Source organism: Thunnus thynnus, chromosome 3 (genome assembly GCF_963924715.1).
Source record: "Thunnus thynnus chromosome 3, fThuThy2.1, whole genome shotgun sequence".
NCBI classification, from domain to species: domain Eukaryota; kingdom Metazoa; phylum Chordata; class Actinopteri; order Scombriformes; family Scombridae; genus Thunnus; species Thunnus thynnus.
Window position 1 is genome coordinate 6,666,956 of NC_089519.1, and position 18,768 is coordinate 6,685,723.

The window sequence follows — 18,768 nt, forward strand, 5'->3', positions numbered from 1 at the left end:
AAACACACACACACTTTCTCACACACACACAAACACACACACACACAGATCCTGAGCACTTACCTTGGAGAGAGTCCCAGGACAGATATAGTGTGATATTTCCTCCTCCCCCTGCTTCTAACCAGCAAATGCAAGCACAAGAACCTATCTGATCATGAAAAACACTTCCTGATTTACTGTGAAATATTTATCAGCCAAAATAAATGATGTACAGAACCTATTTTCCAAAAGAACAGACTTATAATCTGTCTCGTCTCCTGGACAAGTCCTTTCTTTCCTAAAACGCGGCATGGTCTGTCCTCGTCGGATTGCTCGCTGTTGTGACTGACAGGCGCTGCTGTCGTGACACAGCTGCTCAAAACAAACAGTGGATTCCATACGTGCCCTCCCTCACACATTATATATGCACATTTATGCATGCTACACACACACACACACAGCCCTCACATGAACACAAAACATCGTACACACACTCAGAATGGACACATTGTGATGTTTTAATTGAAACTTTTATTACTAAAGTTGTTCTTTAACAAATGACAGGAGACAAGGGCGTAGTTGTATTGTACATTCCCCGTTAGGAGAATCAGACACAGCTGTCCTTCTCCTACAGATTGAACAAATAAGAATGAAATGATCTGAATGTTAAGGAGTGCAACATGCACCGAAACACACCTTCAGCCAACAGTAATAACCTCGAAAATGTGTTCTTGGAAGTTGGAAAAAAGAGTGAGAGAGTGAAAGGGGGGGAAGGAGGGGAGAGAGGTAGAGGTTTGAATGCACAAAGAAATGTTGGACTTTACTGAAAACATTCACAAAATGAACACCAATAAGCTGAAAACAGAAATATATGAACACAGAAATAACATAATTTTTTTTATGATGTTTGCACAAAGACGATGTAGAACTTGGAATGTGTGTCGCTACAGTGCAGGTGGGAATGATGTGTGTGACAATCTGACAGCATTTTGGTTTCCAAGGTTTGAGCCGCAAAAACGGTAAAAAAATGCTGGTGGCATGAGATTAGTTGATTGATTGACTCAGCTTTACCCTGCGTTAACATCTTTCATTCAAATAATTATTTCTCTGTAATTTACAAATGTAGGCAGATGTATTAAATGTGTTTTTGTTTTTTTTTGCTTGAATATATTTACATGTTTATTCTGTTACATCTCGTTGATTGTTCTGCTGATTTCAGTTCAGTTAGCTGGTGATCAACATTGATGGAGCCTGCTGTAATGTGGGGATTCATGCAGGCTGAAGGAGATCTGTTCAAAACATTATCAACAAGTTTATGTCAGACGTTAAACTACACAAAATCAACCACCTGCCAATCCAACAACCTCCAGAAACATCTTGGAGGAATTGTCAGCTTATTGCTTTGACCGAAGACTGTTTTTAAAAAGGTTGTGATTTAGCAGCAATTTAACAGAATCTCAACCATCCACTTCAGCTTCTGGGAATGTATTTAAAGTGTAACTCCACCCCCAGGTCTGAGCCTAACTCCACCCACTGCATTATTTTATAAAAGTGAGCAAGGGGCTGACGGGGAGGGGGGGGGGTGGATGTGTGAGGCAGGAGGGCAGGAGTTCCTCTGACATCCTCTGGCCAGAGACGAATGATAATACAGTGGAAACCGCTTACAGTGATCACATCTGTCCGAGTCAAACTGATCACTATTAGTGGATGATTATTTATTTTTATTTTTTTTTTATTTACTTCTCATGCAGATTACCATCTAATTGACATTTGTATATTTACTACATGAATATAAAGTAATGAAACGGGCAGCTTCACTATTTACTGAATCTTACTGACTGTTTCAAAATACAGAACAGCTGTTTAAACGCTGGTTGTTTCGCTGCTGCATCTCGTTGGCTCGTTTTTGGCATCTTGTCATAAGCTGCAAGGAGACTACGTTTTTCATTGAGAGAAAGTGACTTTCTTTTTCACGCCATGATGTCAATGTGCACACAGCAGCAGCCTCAGGTAACCAGCTGGCAGCAGATGGGTTACTGCGAGGCAATAATGGTGCTGCAGCCGCTAAGTACATATGATACATGTATCAAGGAAGTAAAAAATAAAAATAAAAATTGAATTACTGTAGTTTCAATTTTTTTTCTATATGTTGTCATGTATGAATGGACCCAAGATAAACACTGTAAGTGGACTTGTTTACTAAGAGTGAATTATTTAAACAGCATTTGTATAGGAATGATTCTGTCTCAAACTTTTTGACCCATATGTGCAGCTGATCACTGTAACCGTGATCACTATAAGCAGTTTCCACTGTAAGAATAATAATAATAATAATGAGAGGAGGAACAAAAAATTCGATGACATTTAAATGAGCCAGTAGTCATTTTTAAATAAACCTGTCTGTGTTTAACTTGGTTTATTTTCAAATTAAGACAGTTTTAGCTTCAGGAGCTAACAGCAGCACTGACCTGCTGGAGGAAATCTCTCCATCTGTGACGGTCTGCAGGAGGAAATGCTGCTGGCAGCCACAAAAACAACAGAAATCATCTTTGCATTTCATCCTCTAGCTCTTTAACTCTCCAGCTGTCTGTTCCTGCAGTTATCAACTGGTAAAATCTTGTTTTAAAATGTTAAATCATGGAGCTCCACTGTTACTGAACCTGTCCGCTGTGGAGCAGAGCTGCGGTCTGCTGCTGATACCTGATATCTAGCTGATAACCACAAGAACAGACAGACGGCGAGTTAAAGAGCTACAGGACGAAATGCAAAAAGGATTTCTGTTGTTTTAGCTCTTCCTCCCGCAGACAGCCACAGACTGAGAGATTTCCTCCAGCAGGACAGTGCTGCTGTTAGCTGCTGAAGCTAAAACCGTCTCAATCAGTATATATTTGAAAATGAGCGCAGGCGGTTTCACAGACTCACACTCAAGGGTGGGGGCTGAGGGAGGTGGGCTTTAATGTTCTACCATTTATATAAATTTTATGACATAGAGAACTCTCAAACGGTTGACTCAATGTCAGCAGTGGCCCCGCCTTTTCAGGGCTGATTTTGAACAGCAGATGACAGGTTGAGCCATTTTCAACCCATGAAATGCCGATTTTTATAAATTTGGTGTCAGTGTCAATATTAACACCAGCATTGATGTGTTTCATCATAGTGGAGTCACAAAATTTAGTTTACAGCTCAAAAAACACGTTGAAGTGTGCAGTACCTCTTTAATCTGGTCATCTTGTAATTTGTTGCTGTTCACACACATGCAGTATGCGTGTACGGACAGACACGCACCCGCAGCGAGAAAAAAACCCTCGTAACAGCCTCGAAAGACAAAAAAAAAACGGAATTTACCTCCACACAGAATCACCACGACCTCTTTCAGAACGTGCATAAAAGTTCAGCACGAAATAACAGTACATCAAAACAAAACCACTCGCACAGTTTAATCGAGAAATTGCAAAGTGCTTGATTGTTGTAAATTTTTTTTTTTTAAAAAAGAGAGAAATTGCATGACTGTTTTTGGACCTCTGCATATTAAAATGTCTGTTTTTAGTTGTTCATCAACCAGAGCAGCTGCAGAGGGCCAGGAGGAAGTGTGTGTGTGTGTGTGTGTGTGTTGTTGGACATGAGATAAAAAAGTGTATTTTATATCATGCATGCATTTTTATATGATTAATTGCACTATATGTAGATATAAACATAACAGTCTCTGTATTCCGTGTATCGTTAGCAGTCGTCATCCTCAAAGTGTGTTTTCTGCAAAACCTTTACGTGACGCTCATAGATCTTGAGGGCAGGGCCGAGCCTGATTGACAGGCCAGTCAAAACATCATTACGCTGCATGAGGAGAAGGGACTTTCCATCGATTTCCTGATGAAGAGAGCAAAGCAATGCAGGTAGATAGGTGTAAGTCACAACTGTTCAAGTATAGTCATTAGTCCTGTCTGTGGCGCTCTCTAGTGGTGCTTAAAGGAGGTGCAGACTCACCTGGGTCCTGAAGGCAGCAGCCTGCTCGGGGAAACCTGCTGCTGTGAAATAACTGACCACATCAGACACTGTCCAGTCCACTGGGCTTCCACTGGCACCCTCAGACTTGATGAACCTAGAAAGATAAGGAAGAGGGCGGTTTCCTCCTCTATATCATCAAAAATATAACAGCCTGAATGCAAAAAATAAGTTAGAAAAACTGCAGATAAGACTTATAAAGCAGAGAAAGACACAATCTAAAGAGGTAGGGAACAGATGAAGATTATAACTAACTAGTTAACTAAAATAAGAAACGTAAGAAATTACACTCAAAAGCTATATGCATGAGGATAATTAGACCTCTATGCTTTATAATGACAAAATTTGCACAAATTCATGCACCTTGAACTGTGTCCACTTTAAAAAACTTCACCTCAAGCCTTACTACCTCGAGTTGATACTTGAAGTTTCTTTTTCTTGTTTCTGTCTGTGTCTTTTTTGCTTTTATTATTTATTTTTGTCCATTAGTTTAGTCTTTTTGATATTATTACCATATATAGTGGACTGAGCTACAACAGAAACCATTTCATTTACACAATGTATTCGATGTGTATGTGAGAAATAAAAACCTTGAACCAACGTTATATAAATCATAATATTAAAGCCATATACACGATTTATGCGGTGTGCAAATATATATGTACAGAAGTAATGAGTCTAGTAACTCTGCAGGCCTTACTGAATATTACTGAATGACTAGACTTTGTTTAACTTTATTTGGCTTAGTTCAAATTAAACAATGACTATGAGGTGAAAGTACCAACTTTCAGCTTTAATTTGAGGGTGTTTATATCCACATTGCATACACAGAGTTTCGGATCATATCCCCATCCTCACAATTTCGGACACTGCAACAATGACCCTGAACATACAGACAAGACAACGGTCACATGACCTCAGTCGACCTGAGCATGTATTTCATTGGATGAATACCAGACTGAAGTCAAGAAGCCCCTGAAACAAGTGAAAACGGCTCCAGTGCAGACCCAACAAAGCAAATATTTTATTTGACACATTTGTCTCAGGAATAAGCCTTATAAACCTTGCCGTGCTGCAGTGATTAGGCTGTAGCCACAAGCGCAATAAATCAAAGAATTAATTGTATGCTTTCATTAGGGCTGCAGCTAACGATTATTTTCATTATCGATTAATCTGTCGATGATTTTCTTGATTAACCTTTTAGTCATTTGGTCAATGAAATATCAGAAAACGGTGAAATGTTGCTCACCATTTCCTAAAGCCCAAGATGCAACTTGAAGTGTCTTATTTTGTCTGACCAACAGTTCACAATCAGAAGATATTCAGTTTACTGTCATAGAAGACTAAAGAAACCAGAAAATAATCACATTTAAAAGCTTGAACCAGAGAAACTAATTGACTGATTGATTTTCGGTCGATTGACTATTCAACTAATTGACTTATCGTTGCAGCTCAAGCTTTCATTGGTGCATTACAAGAGTGCAGGAATAAACCATTAAAAATGTACAATTTCATAAAATTAATTCCAACTTAATGCAACTTTAAAAAAAGAAATATTCAACATGTTGATTCTGCCTTCAATAACATCTAGCTGTGATACTGCAACCAAAATAAAGTGCTATAAATTCGTTATCTAACATCCAGTTAGCATTCCACGCTAACCTCTTTTTACATGCATGCAGTTGCTTGACGTTAAAAAGCATCCTCGCTTTCATCAGTTTTCTATCTGGCTGTGCTTTAAAAGTTGGATTAATCTACATTTATAAGGAAGATTGTTACAGATTCAACATATGAAGTCAGGAGGATCAGATGCTCCACCAGCCCCATGAATCTGTTTGGTGTTTTCAGGGTCTCACTGTCTTTGCTGTACTCACCCTCCACTGTTAACTCCTCCGTTCATCCCTCGTTCCTCAGACAGGCCAGAGTCTCTCGGGGAGGCCGTGGGTGTGAGCAGGCAGGACGACACGCCGACCTCTGTCTTACACTCCAAGCCTACGAGGGGAAAATTAAGCACATTCTGATCCCCTGCCGTCACTGCTAACCAGCAAACACAAACATGCACAAACACACATTTTGAGAATATCTGTAGAGCAGAACTCACTGTTAAAGCCCAAGGAGGTGTGGTTGATTCTGCCTGACTGCATCTGATTCTGTGTGTGGAAAGAAGAGGGGTTGAAACAAAGATGTGAATTAATGAACATGACATATAGATGATATTTGTCACCTGGAATGAGTCAGAGCTGTAGAGACAGTGTGAGGTAAAATCATGCTGAGAGAGTGATACCACCTCCACCTAAACTGAAGGATAAAAGGAGCTGGCTGCATTAAGATGCATCATGACAAAACTGCAAATGAACATGTGGTAATGTAAGTGATGATGTGTAAGGTAGGAGGTGGACTGGTGGGGGAGACAAAGCTGATGAGTCCTCTATTTGTCCTGATCAGCCTCTGTTTCACAAGCGTCTGTAACTAAATGGGTTTTCTCAAAGAGGGGTTTGTTTGTCTTACTGGAAATCGAAAACATGTTCCTGATGTTTTCTTCTCAATCAATCTTTATTTGTCATACCTATCATTACACATGTGCAATGTGAAGTGAAATGTATTATTGCCATGATCCAAGGTTGTACAATAGAGATTATGTACAGTACAAAAATATATTTAAAAAAATATCTAAAAATGTTAAAGTAGCGTTAAAGCAAACAAACTAGAGTCAAGAAAAAAAGACAGATAACATGAGACGTGATAACAGGATTTTAAGACTGAACACAAACATGAAGCAGGTGAGTGAGTGAGGTTATGATGTCTATAAAGCCAATAAAAGCTATTTGTGCCCTATGCTGCTGGTTGGTAATATTTAAACAACCTGTCATCCATCCGATATTGAAAAAAATATATAGCTGTGTTTGAAATCACTTCCTTGTTGACTAATCATTTCCGACATGATAAACACTCAGTGCTTCACTCTACTCTCATATTAGAAGAATTATACATACACAACATCAAAACGTCCTAAATACATTAGCTATGACATCTGATAGCCAGGACCGTTACCAGGAGACATCAGGGTTTATGCAAAACCAACTTATGCAAAGCCAAAGCTTTCATGAAATTTGAAAAGTCAGCTATCACAGATTTCACAAAACAATGCTGCTATTTAATTTCCATTTAAAGGTACCCTGTGGAGTTTTTGACCTCTAGTAGTGCTACCTAGCAACGTTTTTACCAATGAGTCTCTGTTTGGTTTGTATTCATGCACGCACACGAGGACACATTCCTGCCACTGATTGACAGATGTAAGAAATGTCGCAGTACACCAACAAAGGCAGCAAAGAAGAAGACTGCAGACATTAAAGTTACCAGCGCAGGATTTAAAATATTGAAAAAATTGGCTTTGCAAATATTTTATGAGGCGGTAAAAGCATTGCAGGATACACACAATGGTTTTGAGTGATTGTGAATGTAAGCAATGATGTCATGTGTGTTTACACAAATTTCACAGGGTTTTTATAATTGAATTGTATTTTTTTTCTGTTGTTGACACTGTGATGTGATGTAGATGTTGTCTGTGAGTATGAGCATTTATTGGCTAATCATTGGTGGAAGTTCAGCGCAATATTTGAGGAGCTTATTTGCAAAAACTGATAAAAGCCATCCTTTAAAAAAATAAACTGACTGTCATAGTTATTCTTAACACATAACACATTCTGAATCCTAAATGTTTTGTCACAAAAACCATTATTGTCCATTGTCAATGCATTGCAAGTTCACATTTTTGAGTGCTGTTCTTGATCCATTCAGCTAATCAGTTTGTAGTATTCAGGTCAGGTGACGCAATATGGCTGTGACTCTGTTCAGCCAGAGATGTGCTGTCTGAAACATGGACGTATAAAGAGAACTGGATACAGCATTGGGGGAGGGGCTCCATCCATTCCTATGACAGTAGCTCAGAGGTGCATGAAGCCAAAAAAGCCACTTCCTGCTGTAAAGAAATTGACCAGATGAAAACATACTGCGCACGCTCTATGGGCCCAATGCATCCATAGTGCATGCTCACTAGACTTCCGCTAGATGAGACAGCTAACTTCTGGGATAAAACAATTCAATCGTGCAGCTCTTCTGGACTTTCCAAATGTGATCAGACCGAATGGATCAAATTCTCAGGTGAAACAAGTCATTTTGTGGGGGTTGTGAGGCTCGAAAAAATGTATTGTGGTGTATTTTCATTAAGTGTCATTGGTGTGCTTAAAGACAATATTAAGCTATGCAGATTGATTTTATCAATTTTATAAACAATAAGTGCTAGTGTGTTAGAATCTTATTGATGATGTATTTGTAATCTCATGAATCACATTTAATCACGATATACGTATAGAAGCACGGTAAAAGAATCATAATCATACACTGGATAAATTTGAATGTGGTTGTATTACATGTCACTTTGCTTGGGTCTGCATTAAAGTCTTCACTTTTTTAAAAATACACTCTGGAGAAGATCAAGAAATAAGGGTGTAAAGTGACTAGAATAACTTGGACAACTTGGCAATAATGACAAGACAACTTGGCAATAATGGTATAAAATGATCCCCAATACTTATATAAAAAAATTGGACATAACCAGATAGAATTGAATATGCCAGTACATATCCACGACAGCTTAAAACCTATCTTGAAGAGTTTTGACCAACAAAGAGTGACGAAGATAAAAATAATGGTGTAATTGGCCAAAAAATAAGGAGGATGGACAATAGGTGTGACCTATGTCGACCCAAGGGTATAAGAACTACGCCCTGAAGGAAAAAACCTTCAGAGCGACCTGGTTCATCTTGTATGCGCTAATTTGCTCTCCTTTATTGCCGGCATTAAAGAACACTTTGCTGCTTGGACTTCTGACTCCTGATTTTTTTATCATCAAAAAGCAGTTTTTGATCTAGTGTTTTCTTCAACTGCCATCCATCGATTTGACACTACAGTATCCACCGTTCTACAGCCACTCCTTTTCCAATGATTGTGTGCAGGAAAAATGCTTTTTGGGCCCCTGTTGGACACCGAAGTTGTAATTCCACAGTTTGGCAACTATGTCAAATTGGCTTCAAAGCCCAGCATTGTTCATGGGGGCTTGATCTGAAAACGAATTTTGGTGTAACTTTGGCTCAAAGTCATCTTAAAGATGGATAATTTGGATGAAACTGAAAAGCCAGTGATGTTATCTCCTTCAGAAAGCTGAAACCTATTCACGTAACATAGTAAAAAAAGCACGTTACAGCAGTCAGAGAAAAGTTCCCTCCATTGCTTGTAAACACAACACAACTAAAGATGTGAAGTTTGTCTACCAAGCAGTTAACCAAACTAACTGGGTGTTTTATTCCACATTGGATAATGTAAAACAGGATGCCACGCTGTTGTCTTACATGGATATTATGCCAGTTAAACAGCGAAGACTTAGAGTGGATAATCCAACAAACACAAAACAAAATCTGACAGTCAAGTACTTAATGTTTCGTACAGTGGATAATTCTGTTTTTCAATTTCATTTCAGATTGTTTGCTTTTTATTTCTATACACTGCTCTGAGCTTTTAGTCTATTAAGAACACAACACCTTGATAATAATTTTCCAGTTTTGTCGTCACACTAATGACAATTTTCATTTTCAGTGTATCTGTGGATTGTTTTTGGTTTTTTTTCCAAATTTCTTATTTTCTTTGGAGTTTATAGACCCAAAGATACATTTTTAATTGATATAAAACTGAGAAACATCCAAATGTTACTAAATGTTAAATGTTTGAGAATCTGAAAAAAGCAAATGTTTAGCATTTAGATCTTAAACTTTAAATCATTTTAGACAATTAATCAGCTATCAAAAAAGATGTCAATTACTTTTTCTTCAATCTACTAACTGCTCACTGCTCTAACCAAGAGCTTTACAGGAGGGGGCAGTGTGTTAATAAAGAATTATTGTTTTTTTTCCAGGCATCCAAAAAGATCGTCTCTGCAACATTGCCAAGTACTGGATGCAGAATGAGGTGACAATGCCTGAAAACCACGGTGGTGCTCGCAGCTCAAATGAAAAGGCAGCCAAGAGACAATTTGTGAGTGACCACATTAAAACATTTACCTGCAGAGCCAGCTGTTACGCTCGCCGTGGTTCACCTGGCAGAAAGTCTCTTCCAGCTAACTTGAATGTGAGAAGGATGCATGAACTCTTCCCGACATCAAAATGATGAGCAGATCTCATGCGCTTTGTATCATAGCATATTCATGTATGAATTTAACCTGGCATTCGGACACCCGTCAAAAGATGTGTGTTAAACTTCCATTGAGACCGAAGGACCCAGAACTCACAGGTGATGAAAAACGCAGTCTGCCCTGTACCTCTTACACAGGCAAAGAGGACGTAAATTCTATGATCTGCTAAATACTGTGGAGGAAACTTTCACAACTGCATTTGACATAATGCAGAATCTGGTGCTGCCAAAGTCATCCATTTCACAGACATACTATTGAAGACAGCTGTACCGGTATGCTTTGGTGTTGTTCGCCACTGTTGTCAGAATCAGAGAAAAGAGGACGTTCACCTTTTTACATGGTTAGAGAATCAGAACAAGAAAGACAGCAACATGGTGGCCTCTGCTTTGCAGTATTATTTGGGTAAAAATCGGATTGTGACAGATGGTGAAATACTGAAATATGAAATATTGAGTCACTGATGACAATAAGTAACATGGAAAATGGAGTTACACTGTGGAATACTGTAAAATACTTTACTCCAGGTTAGTGTAGCTCCCAAAGAATTGATTGTAAACAAAAAACGGTCTCAGACTTGAGGCTCAATGAGTCAGTTCTGCAATGAGCTTGTCTGGTCACCACTGTGGTAGCTCTTAAAAAAAGGACAGCTGGGGTCTTTAATGACACTCTGCAGGTTAAAACGTTGCCACGTTCATGCTCAGGGGTTTTTTAGTCTGGCCGGGATTTTCCAAGGTATGATCCTGTAAATGTGTAATATTGCCCATTACTGGGCTGTTTTTGTTGCAGTTTTATGTTAAAGAATGTTAAATATTGCATTTAAAAGAAACTTATATCCATTACATGGCTTTGTCTTTTTATTTTGGAGTTATCTCCAAATAACCCCAAAAACCAAACATATTTTTTAATAAAGTTTAATTTTGTAAGTTACCTGTATTTTGTTGAGTTTTTTACTTAATGAAAACAACCCAACTGCAGTTTGACTGATATTACCTGGAATGCACAATAAAAAAAAACAACATGATTTATAAAAAAAAAAAAAAAATGGAGATATCTTTTTGCAAATGAACTCTTCATTTTCTCCACTAGTTTTAAAGGCCCTGCAAACCCAGACAGTTGTTTTCACTAATTCTGACGAGGCAGATGAAACCTCTGCTCAGGTTGCTAGAAATTGGCGACCAGCCAAGAAAAATGATAAAAGGTGTAACTTCATCCAAACAGTAACAAGAAAACTATTAGGAGGGTGAAAGGAGAGTGAGAGAGGAAAATTAAATTAAAATGTTTGATAAAACGCTGTATAATTCACAACTTTGTGAACTTTGGTTGTTAGCACGCTAGCCATGCTAACTCCCGCAGATTATGTTTACAATCCTACGACTGCACCATCAGAAGAGGTCCAATCAGGCAACATAAGTGAAAACACCTGAGTGGGTGTTTAGAGCTTTTAATATTTTGTTAAACTTCACTGGATACTTTAAAACTATCTAGTATTTTCCAAATATATAAGTCAAAAACCAACAGTGAAATTCTAAATAACATAATTTCATAAATCCTCACCTCTGTTAAACTGCAGGTGTGTTAAGTGTGCTGTGGTCAGTTTGGCTAATAGATCAGCCACAAACACTGAACCAAACACAGCCATTAACACACTTTCATATGTTTATATGACTGCTGTCAGGCGAGCGCCACCTCTTGTGTTGCCTGGTGAAATGCAATTGATTTGTAATTGTTTTTAACTTTAAGGAAAAACTCAGGTGTTACCAATAACATGAACAATGTCTCTCTTCTATTCAAGTGTCTCAAAAAGCCATGACAGTGTGACAGTAAGCCAACATTTACAAAACCAGGACCCTGAAACTGTCCAAGTGTTGACTTTTGCTGCATGTCATAGACCTCTCTACCTATATTTCCTGTCTCTATGTACATTCACGTGTCAAACAAAGGCAAATGTATTTTTTTAAAGCATTTGTACATAAAATGACATGAAAATCCCGAATCCCAAATGTTTAAACTTAATATCATATCATGTTAATCATATTATAACTATTGCATCCCACATTTGTTTTCTTCATGTCATGGTAAATATATATTGTGTAGCATCCAAAGATGCATTTTGTTCACATACTGTAACACTGGCACAAAATGCAGGATGCACCATGCCTCACAGATAACTTGGAATAATATCCAATAATCCAACATAAGCCTGGGTACTTCAGCACATCCACTTACATATAGTTTATGTTTTCAATCATGACAAATTTACACAAACTCTGACAACAAATCAACTAATTCTGTTCTCTTTATGTCCATCTCCTTTTCCCTTTTCTCTTTGGATGAAGTTTGAATTTTGGACACAGCATATGTCTTTGTCTAGTAGGTTGTTGTAGCTACATGCCAATACTTGTGCTAACTACTGACTTCTTCAATTTATCCCAAAAGGCAACTGTTGTTGCTGCTGCCGGAGATGTAAAATGCATCACTGTGCACCAGACAAACCACCAGCGTAAACAGGCTGAATTACTGCCATGTGTTAACATTTGGCAATATGGCAGCAAAACTGACATTTGAGAATGAAACTGTCACTGATTAAAAGTGTTGTTCTTCGACATTGCAACACACACACACTATCATATCCCTTCCAAAAATATACTGTATATCCATCATAGACAACACAAAGTAACAAAGATACAAGTTATTTCAAGCTTGTACACTAGATGCATATGAAAACTGTAGAGCAGAAGACTGCAATAGAGAAAATAAGAAACCAGGAATATAAATTAATATATATAAAAATCTGATCATCCATTACCAAACAAGCAATCTAACCAAGTACTTGATGATTTAGTGTAATTATGTAAATCAAATTAGGAACAGCTTGCTTTGGACTTCTAATGTGCACAGTCACATTTTTTTAAGTGTTTGATAATTCATCTAAATTGCTACACTTGTTAAGGAAATGTGACAAAAATACAAAAAAGGATTCTGAGGGTTGTTTACACTGTGGGTTACTTCTTTCTAAAATGGCAAAGAAAAAAAATTGTATACCGAAACCTTAAACAGATTTTATTGACTTTTTCACTTTCACTTCTTCTTGTGTACCACTGGACATCAAACATGTTCATTTGAAAATAATTGAAAATACTCATAATACGTTACGGAGTTTGGTTAATCTTATCACAGATAAGAAGGTAGAAAGTAAGAATAATGCAATACATGTAACAGAGCAATCCATCTAACTCTAAAGTAGATTTCACTGTAGATATTTATGAAATAAGCTGCTATGATCAACAGCTGGGATCTTGTGCTATTGTAATATTAGCAGAAAAGTTGAAGTACTTCCACTTCCCTTGTAGATTTCTATGTTTTATGAAACTTTAGACTTTCAGTTCACTACATTTCAGTGAGAACATTGTTCTTTTTACACTACTGCAATTATTTGACAGAGAAATAGTGGTTGCTTTGCAGATTTCTAATTTCATTTGTAAAAATAAACAAAAAACACTAGGCTAAATTGTATTGTTATAGATTAAGACCAAACTGTGTATGAAGGACTTAAAATTAGTACTGCCTCAATGCTGCTTACGTATTAATGCATCAGTAGAAAAATACCCATAATATGGATATTAATGCACAGTAAATAATTATAATAATGTAACACTCTGAATGGGGTCATTCTGTGCGGAAACACATTGCATTTGCCAATAAAAAAAAATTGGAGGCCTTATCTCATAATTATGACTTAGTATCTCATAATTACGAGAAAATATTTCATAATTATGAGATACTAAGTCACAATTATGAGATCTTTTCTCGTTATTATGAGATACTTAAGTTATGATTATGAGATAAGGCGTCCATTGTTTTTTTCTTTGGTGAATGCAATGCGCTTGCGTAATTCTGCATGATGGGCACATTTGCTTAGGGTTACTACATTTTGCTGATATGTGATCTTTTACTTGTAAAAAAGTATTTTACTTTCTGGTGTTGTGAGTTTTAGTTAACTATGGGATCTCAATACCTCTGTTTGACACAGTTTATCACAATTTTTTTTTAAAATAGACTCAGGGATCACATTGGTCAGTCCCGTGCTGTTTTTAAACTGGTACCTTTCTGGCAGAGTTTTTAGCAACTAGTACTAATAATTTCTCCAAAACCTCTAAAATGACTTGTGGGGTTCCACAAGGATCGATTTTAGGGCCTCTACTTTTAATCTATATGTGCTGCCTACCTAAGTTGGTTCCCTGTATTGATTTTAAAAGTCTCTTACTTGTTTTTAAAGCACTTCATGGTTTTGCACCAGCCTATTTGTCAGATGTGCTTGCGATGTATGAACCAGGACGACCCCTCAAATCCTCTGGCACAAGTCTATTAGTTGTTCCAAAGTGCAAGGACATCTTTTGGTGAGGCAGCTTTTAGCTTTTATTCTCTGCGACAATCGAACAGTTTGGAACAGTTTGCCTGAGGAACTGAGAGTAGCTGCAAGTGTTGATATCTCGAAATATAAACTTGAAACCTCTTTAGCCTGGTGTTTCATTACATTATTTTATGGACATTATTATTTGATCATTTATTTTATTGTATTCATGTTTTAAAATGTTGTATTCCCTCTTATCTATTTTATTTGTCATTGTCTTTTATCTGTTTTATCTAATTATTATTTCATTTTAATCTATTTTATTGGTTTTATTACATTTGTATCTCTTTTGCGTGCAGTCTCAAATTGTTTTGTCTGTTCACACTTGTTCCGTCTTATCAGTTTGTGGTCATCTGTAAAGCACTTGTACTAACCTGTACAAAAGGTGCTACACAAATAAGGTTTGATTGATTGATTGATTGATTACTATTGGAATTGAGATGTGGGGCACATGTCGAGTCATTTTGACTCTTGGAATTAAAAAAAAACAACAACATTTACCTGTGCCTCCAAATGTAACTGCTCAGTGGTGATGGGTCTCTCCTCTGGATGTGCACTGATACATGGTGACAGAGAAGCTCCGTGAACAGGTGGACACAATATCCTGGTGGGGGAATCCATCCCTGAGAGTCCATCAAACATGGACAAGAGGGGGAAATTAGTTGCATTCATGAGCAAAGAGAGAAAAGACTAATAATCATTCACCACTCTGTAAAGAAACTACGACTTACTACCACTACTACTGCTCATGGTTATTATTTTTAGTAAAATACGACTATATATAAATTATAAATAATAAATTAATTATAATACAAAGTATACTGATGCAAGAATCATTAGTATTGTTGCCTATATTTATAGTATTTATAATAGCAGCCTAAGTTAAAATGTAAGATATAATGTAAACATTTAATTTAAAAAGGAAAAACAAATAAAACTAACCACCTTCATACTTGTTGGTAGTCAGCCGTGCACGTGCACTCTCTCTCTCTCTCTCTCTCTCTCACACACACACACACACACACACACACACACACACACACACACACACACACACACACACACACACACACACACACACACCTTTGCCACACTCCTGCTCCTGATGGGGGCTTTCCGGCTTCGATGCTGTCTGGTTCTCAGCATCTTCTGTGGTTTTCCCAATGAGGCCTGGTTCGGTTGTCATGACTACCGGGGATAGTCCTCCCTCCTCATCAGAACTCCTGTGATCCTCCTCCTCCTCTTCCTCATTCTCTCCCCGTTCTTCTTCTTCACTGGCTGTTTCCATGGGCTCATTCTCCTAGAGAGAGGGGGGTGACATACAAAGTTGTAGGCTATGAAAAACGTCCCCATTTTTTTTTTTTTTTTTTTTTAAAGGGAGTAAAGTGGAGCTTCGTCCTGAGTTCGATATAGTCAAGTTCGTATTCAGGCTTAGCTAACTGATTTGAGCTTTACACCGCATATTAGATCTGTTGCGCTTCTTCGGGGCGGACAGTGCAGATTTAAAACGCCTCCCACTTGGAGAAACACACAGATATCAGAAATAACAATATCCGCCTACTGTAGCCTACCCAAGTCTGCGCCCACAGGAGAAGGCGAGAGGGAGCTGTCAGAAATGATACAAAGGATTTAATGAGGCACGCAAAGGGGGAGATGCGGGGATAACGAGGGGGTAGGGGGGAGTGGTTGAACAGGCAGAAGTGACCAACACGGTTTATGCGCACCGTGAAACGCACGAAATGTAAATAATGTGAACAAACATGATGTTTGGGCTGACAGAGCAGCGCGCACAGGAGAGCGGCAGCGGCACGTCTCAAGTTTAGACAGACAGACACCGCCTACTGCACGGCAGGCCCAGACACTCCGCTCCGCACAGCCAAGTTCCTGGGAGCAAAACAATATTGACCCCAAACACTGATGTGACAACAAAACCACAACCTGCTCGTGCTCGCGCTATGCAGAGACGCTCTTTACGATGCGCGCGCTCATCCTGTGTGCGCATTTTTAGGATCCGGGAAAGCCGCTCCGGAGCTGCTCCTGTGTGTAACCCGCACCTTTTGTGCAGGAAGCCGAGACACACACACACACACACACACACACACACACACACACACACACACACACACACACACACACACACACACACACATTTTGCTAGAGGACAAACGCAGACAATTAAGAGACAGACAGAAAAACATGTAACCTTCCTAAATGTTGGAAATACCCTCAGACACTTTTGACATTTAATAACGTGGTTTAACGAGAAACAAAAAGATTTTTGGCGAAGGAAGTCGAGCGCGTCCTGTGTGTGTGCGGTTCAGTGATCATTAATTTATCAGCAAGCCATTTCTGTTCAGCGCGCCCTGTACAGCCGGGACGTGTTGGAAATATTAAGTTAGCATTGCTCACCTTTTTCACGGAGTGCTTGTCCTGCAGTGCGCTCTTTACAGGTCTGCCAGCGGACGCATTCTTCGGCATCGGCTCCTCCACCACCATCCCCCTCAGAGGAAGAGTAATGTTCCCGCAGCGGGTCCTGCGCAGCCGGCCTCTCGCCACCTCCTTCTCCATGACCACTTTGACTTTGCCTCGGGTCAGCTTCTCCTCTGAGAGCCGCTCCTGACTGCTCAGATAGCCCAAAATCTCCTTCAGCCCGAGCGGCTTCATGTGGCCTCTGGCCGCGGCGGCGGAGCCCCCTCGGAGGCTCCTCTCGGACAGGCTGCGAACAGAAGCCACCAATCTGTCGCCCAGGTCGGAGTTGTTGGCGTGGTTCCCCGTTGTTTTGGTGCCTCCTCCTCCGACTCGAAGTTTGGGCTGGAGGGACACAGTCTGCTTCTGCCTCTGCTGAGGGAGGCTGCTGACGCTTCCTGGGCAAGTTTTGTTCTGGGTGTCAGCTCCGGACAAACCTGGCTGCTTTCCTCCCTGAACTGCATCGCCTCTGCTCGGTGTTGTCCCGCTGGCATCACCGCCGTCGTGCGCGCTTGCTCTGTGGCCGTGACCGGGCGACGGGCAGTCCCCCACTCCCTGGTGTCCTAATCCCTTGTCTCTCGATGCACTTGCTTTCTCCTCTTTACAGCCGCTCCCGACAGCGCAGCCCGTTGTTGCGCCACAACTGAGACTCACGTTTCCGCTACTCGGGCTGGAGGCAGACTTGAGCTTCTTGTCGGTGGTGGTGGTGTTGGTTGATGTTTGAGTGTGAGGATCTGGGCTGGGCTCAGAGTCCTCCTCCTGGTCGGTGAAGCTGTGCGCACTGTCGCCGTTGTTGTTCAGATGGTCGTGTTTGGTCCGCTCCCTCGCTGCCTCCGCGCTGGAGCTGCTGCTGCTGCTGCTGCTGCTGCCAGCGGCCGTAAACTCAATCTTCTTTCTGCTTTTCCTCTGCACCTTCGCCGCGTTTCGGTACGATATGGACCCTTTGTAGCTAACTTTGAGCACAGTCTGCTCTTGAATCAGTTTTTCCAGTTCTGTCCTGGTTCGGTCCGGGTCTGACCCGTGTCGTCTCCGGACCATTCGACAAATCCTCTCGAGATCCGGACGAGCTTTCCTCGAGCGGAGAGAGTCGATTGTTTCCAGGATCCACTCTCGGTACTTATTGGGCTCGGACATCTTCTCCTGCTGGTGCGGATGGGGTTTGGCCCGAGTGCGTCTTTATTCCCCTCTGTTGTTTCACAAGTGACGCTGTGTCAAAAGCTGGGAAGCCAGAGTGCGATCCCCGGCTGGAGAATGAGGACGGAAGCCTGGCTGGTACGCTTGCGTTTGTTGGCCACATTGTGCGCTTAAGGTGGACCGAAGATGGCGCCTAGGTCCCCGCCACAGACGCGAATGGCATTTAAGGTGGAATTGGCTCGCTCTGGCGCATCAGAGATATGTTCTTTGTTCGCAGTCTCGATCAGATCAACCCGCAGTTTATATCTGATGTTTACACAAAGAAAGAGCAGCGAGCGTCACAGGCAGCCAGCAGAGGAGGTGGTGGAGTTGTTGCGTGTCGTGTTTTAAGGTGTTACGGTGAATCAGATGGAGTCGGGCGGTCAACAGATGGGTGGATGACGGCTCCATTCCGCATCAGGCGGCAATGATGGATGTCCGACCTCGAGGCTACAGCACTCCACCACCAATAAAATGCAAAAATATCTCATCGTTT

The 18,768-nt window shown here is 40.1% G+C and overlaps 1 protein-coding gene across 1 annotated transcript; it reads right to left on the bottom strand.

Moving 5' to 3' along the window:
- Positions 1-1,123: 1,123 nt before the first annotated feature.
- Positions 1,124-18,736, bottom strand: samd1b (sterile alpha motif domain containing 1b). The gene is made up of 7 exons (XM_067582716.1): positions 17,043-18,736; positions 15,717-15,933; positions 15,135-15,256; positions 6,080-6,128; positions 5,853-5,970; positions 3,961-4,075; positions 1,124-3,843 (listed from the first exon to the last, which is right to left on the bottom strand). Exons 1-7 carry the CDS (start codon positions 18,231-18,233, stop codon positions 3,700-3,702), a joined length of 1,956 nt encoding a protein of 651 aa, XP_067438817.1. The 5' UTR covers positions 18,234-18,736; the 3' UTR covers positions 1,124-3,699.
- Between the last annotated feature and the right edge of the window lie 32 nt (positions 18,737-18,768).

Excerpts from the sequence above, each read along its gene's own strand:
- samd1b (XM_067582716.1), bottom strand. The coding sequence starts at position 18,233 with ATGTCCGAGCCCAATAAGTACCGAGAGTGGATCCTGGAAACAATCGAC. Across the intron at positions 4,076-5,852 it reads GGAGGAGTTAACAGTGGAGG|GTTCATCAAGTCTGAGGGTG; the intron begins GTGAGTACAGCA and ends TTATCTTTCTAG. Across the intron at positions 3,844-3,960 it reads CTGCTGCCTTCAGGACCCAG|GAAATCGATGGAAAGTCCCT; the intron begins GTGAGTCTGCAC and ends TCTCTTCATCAG.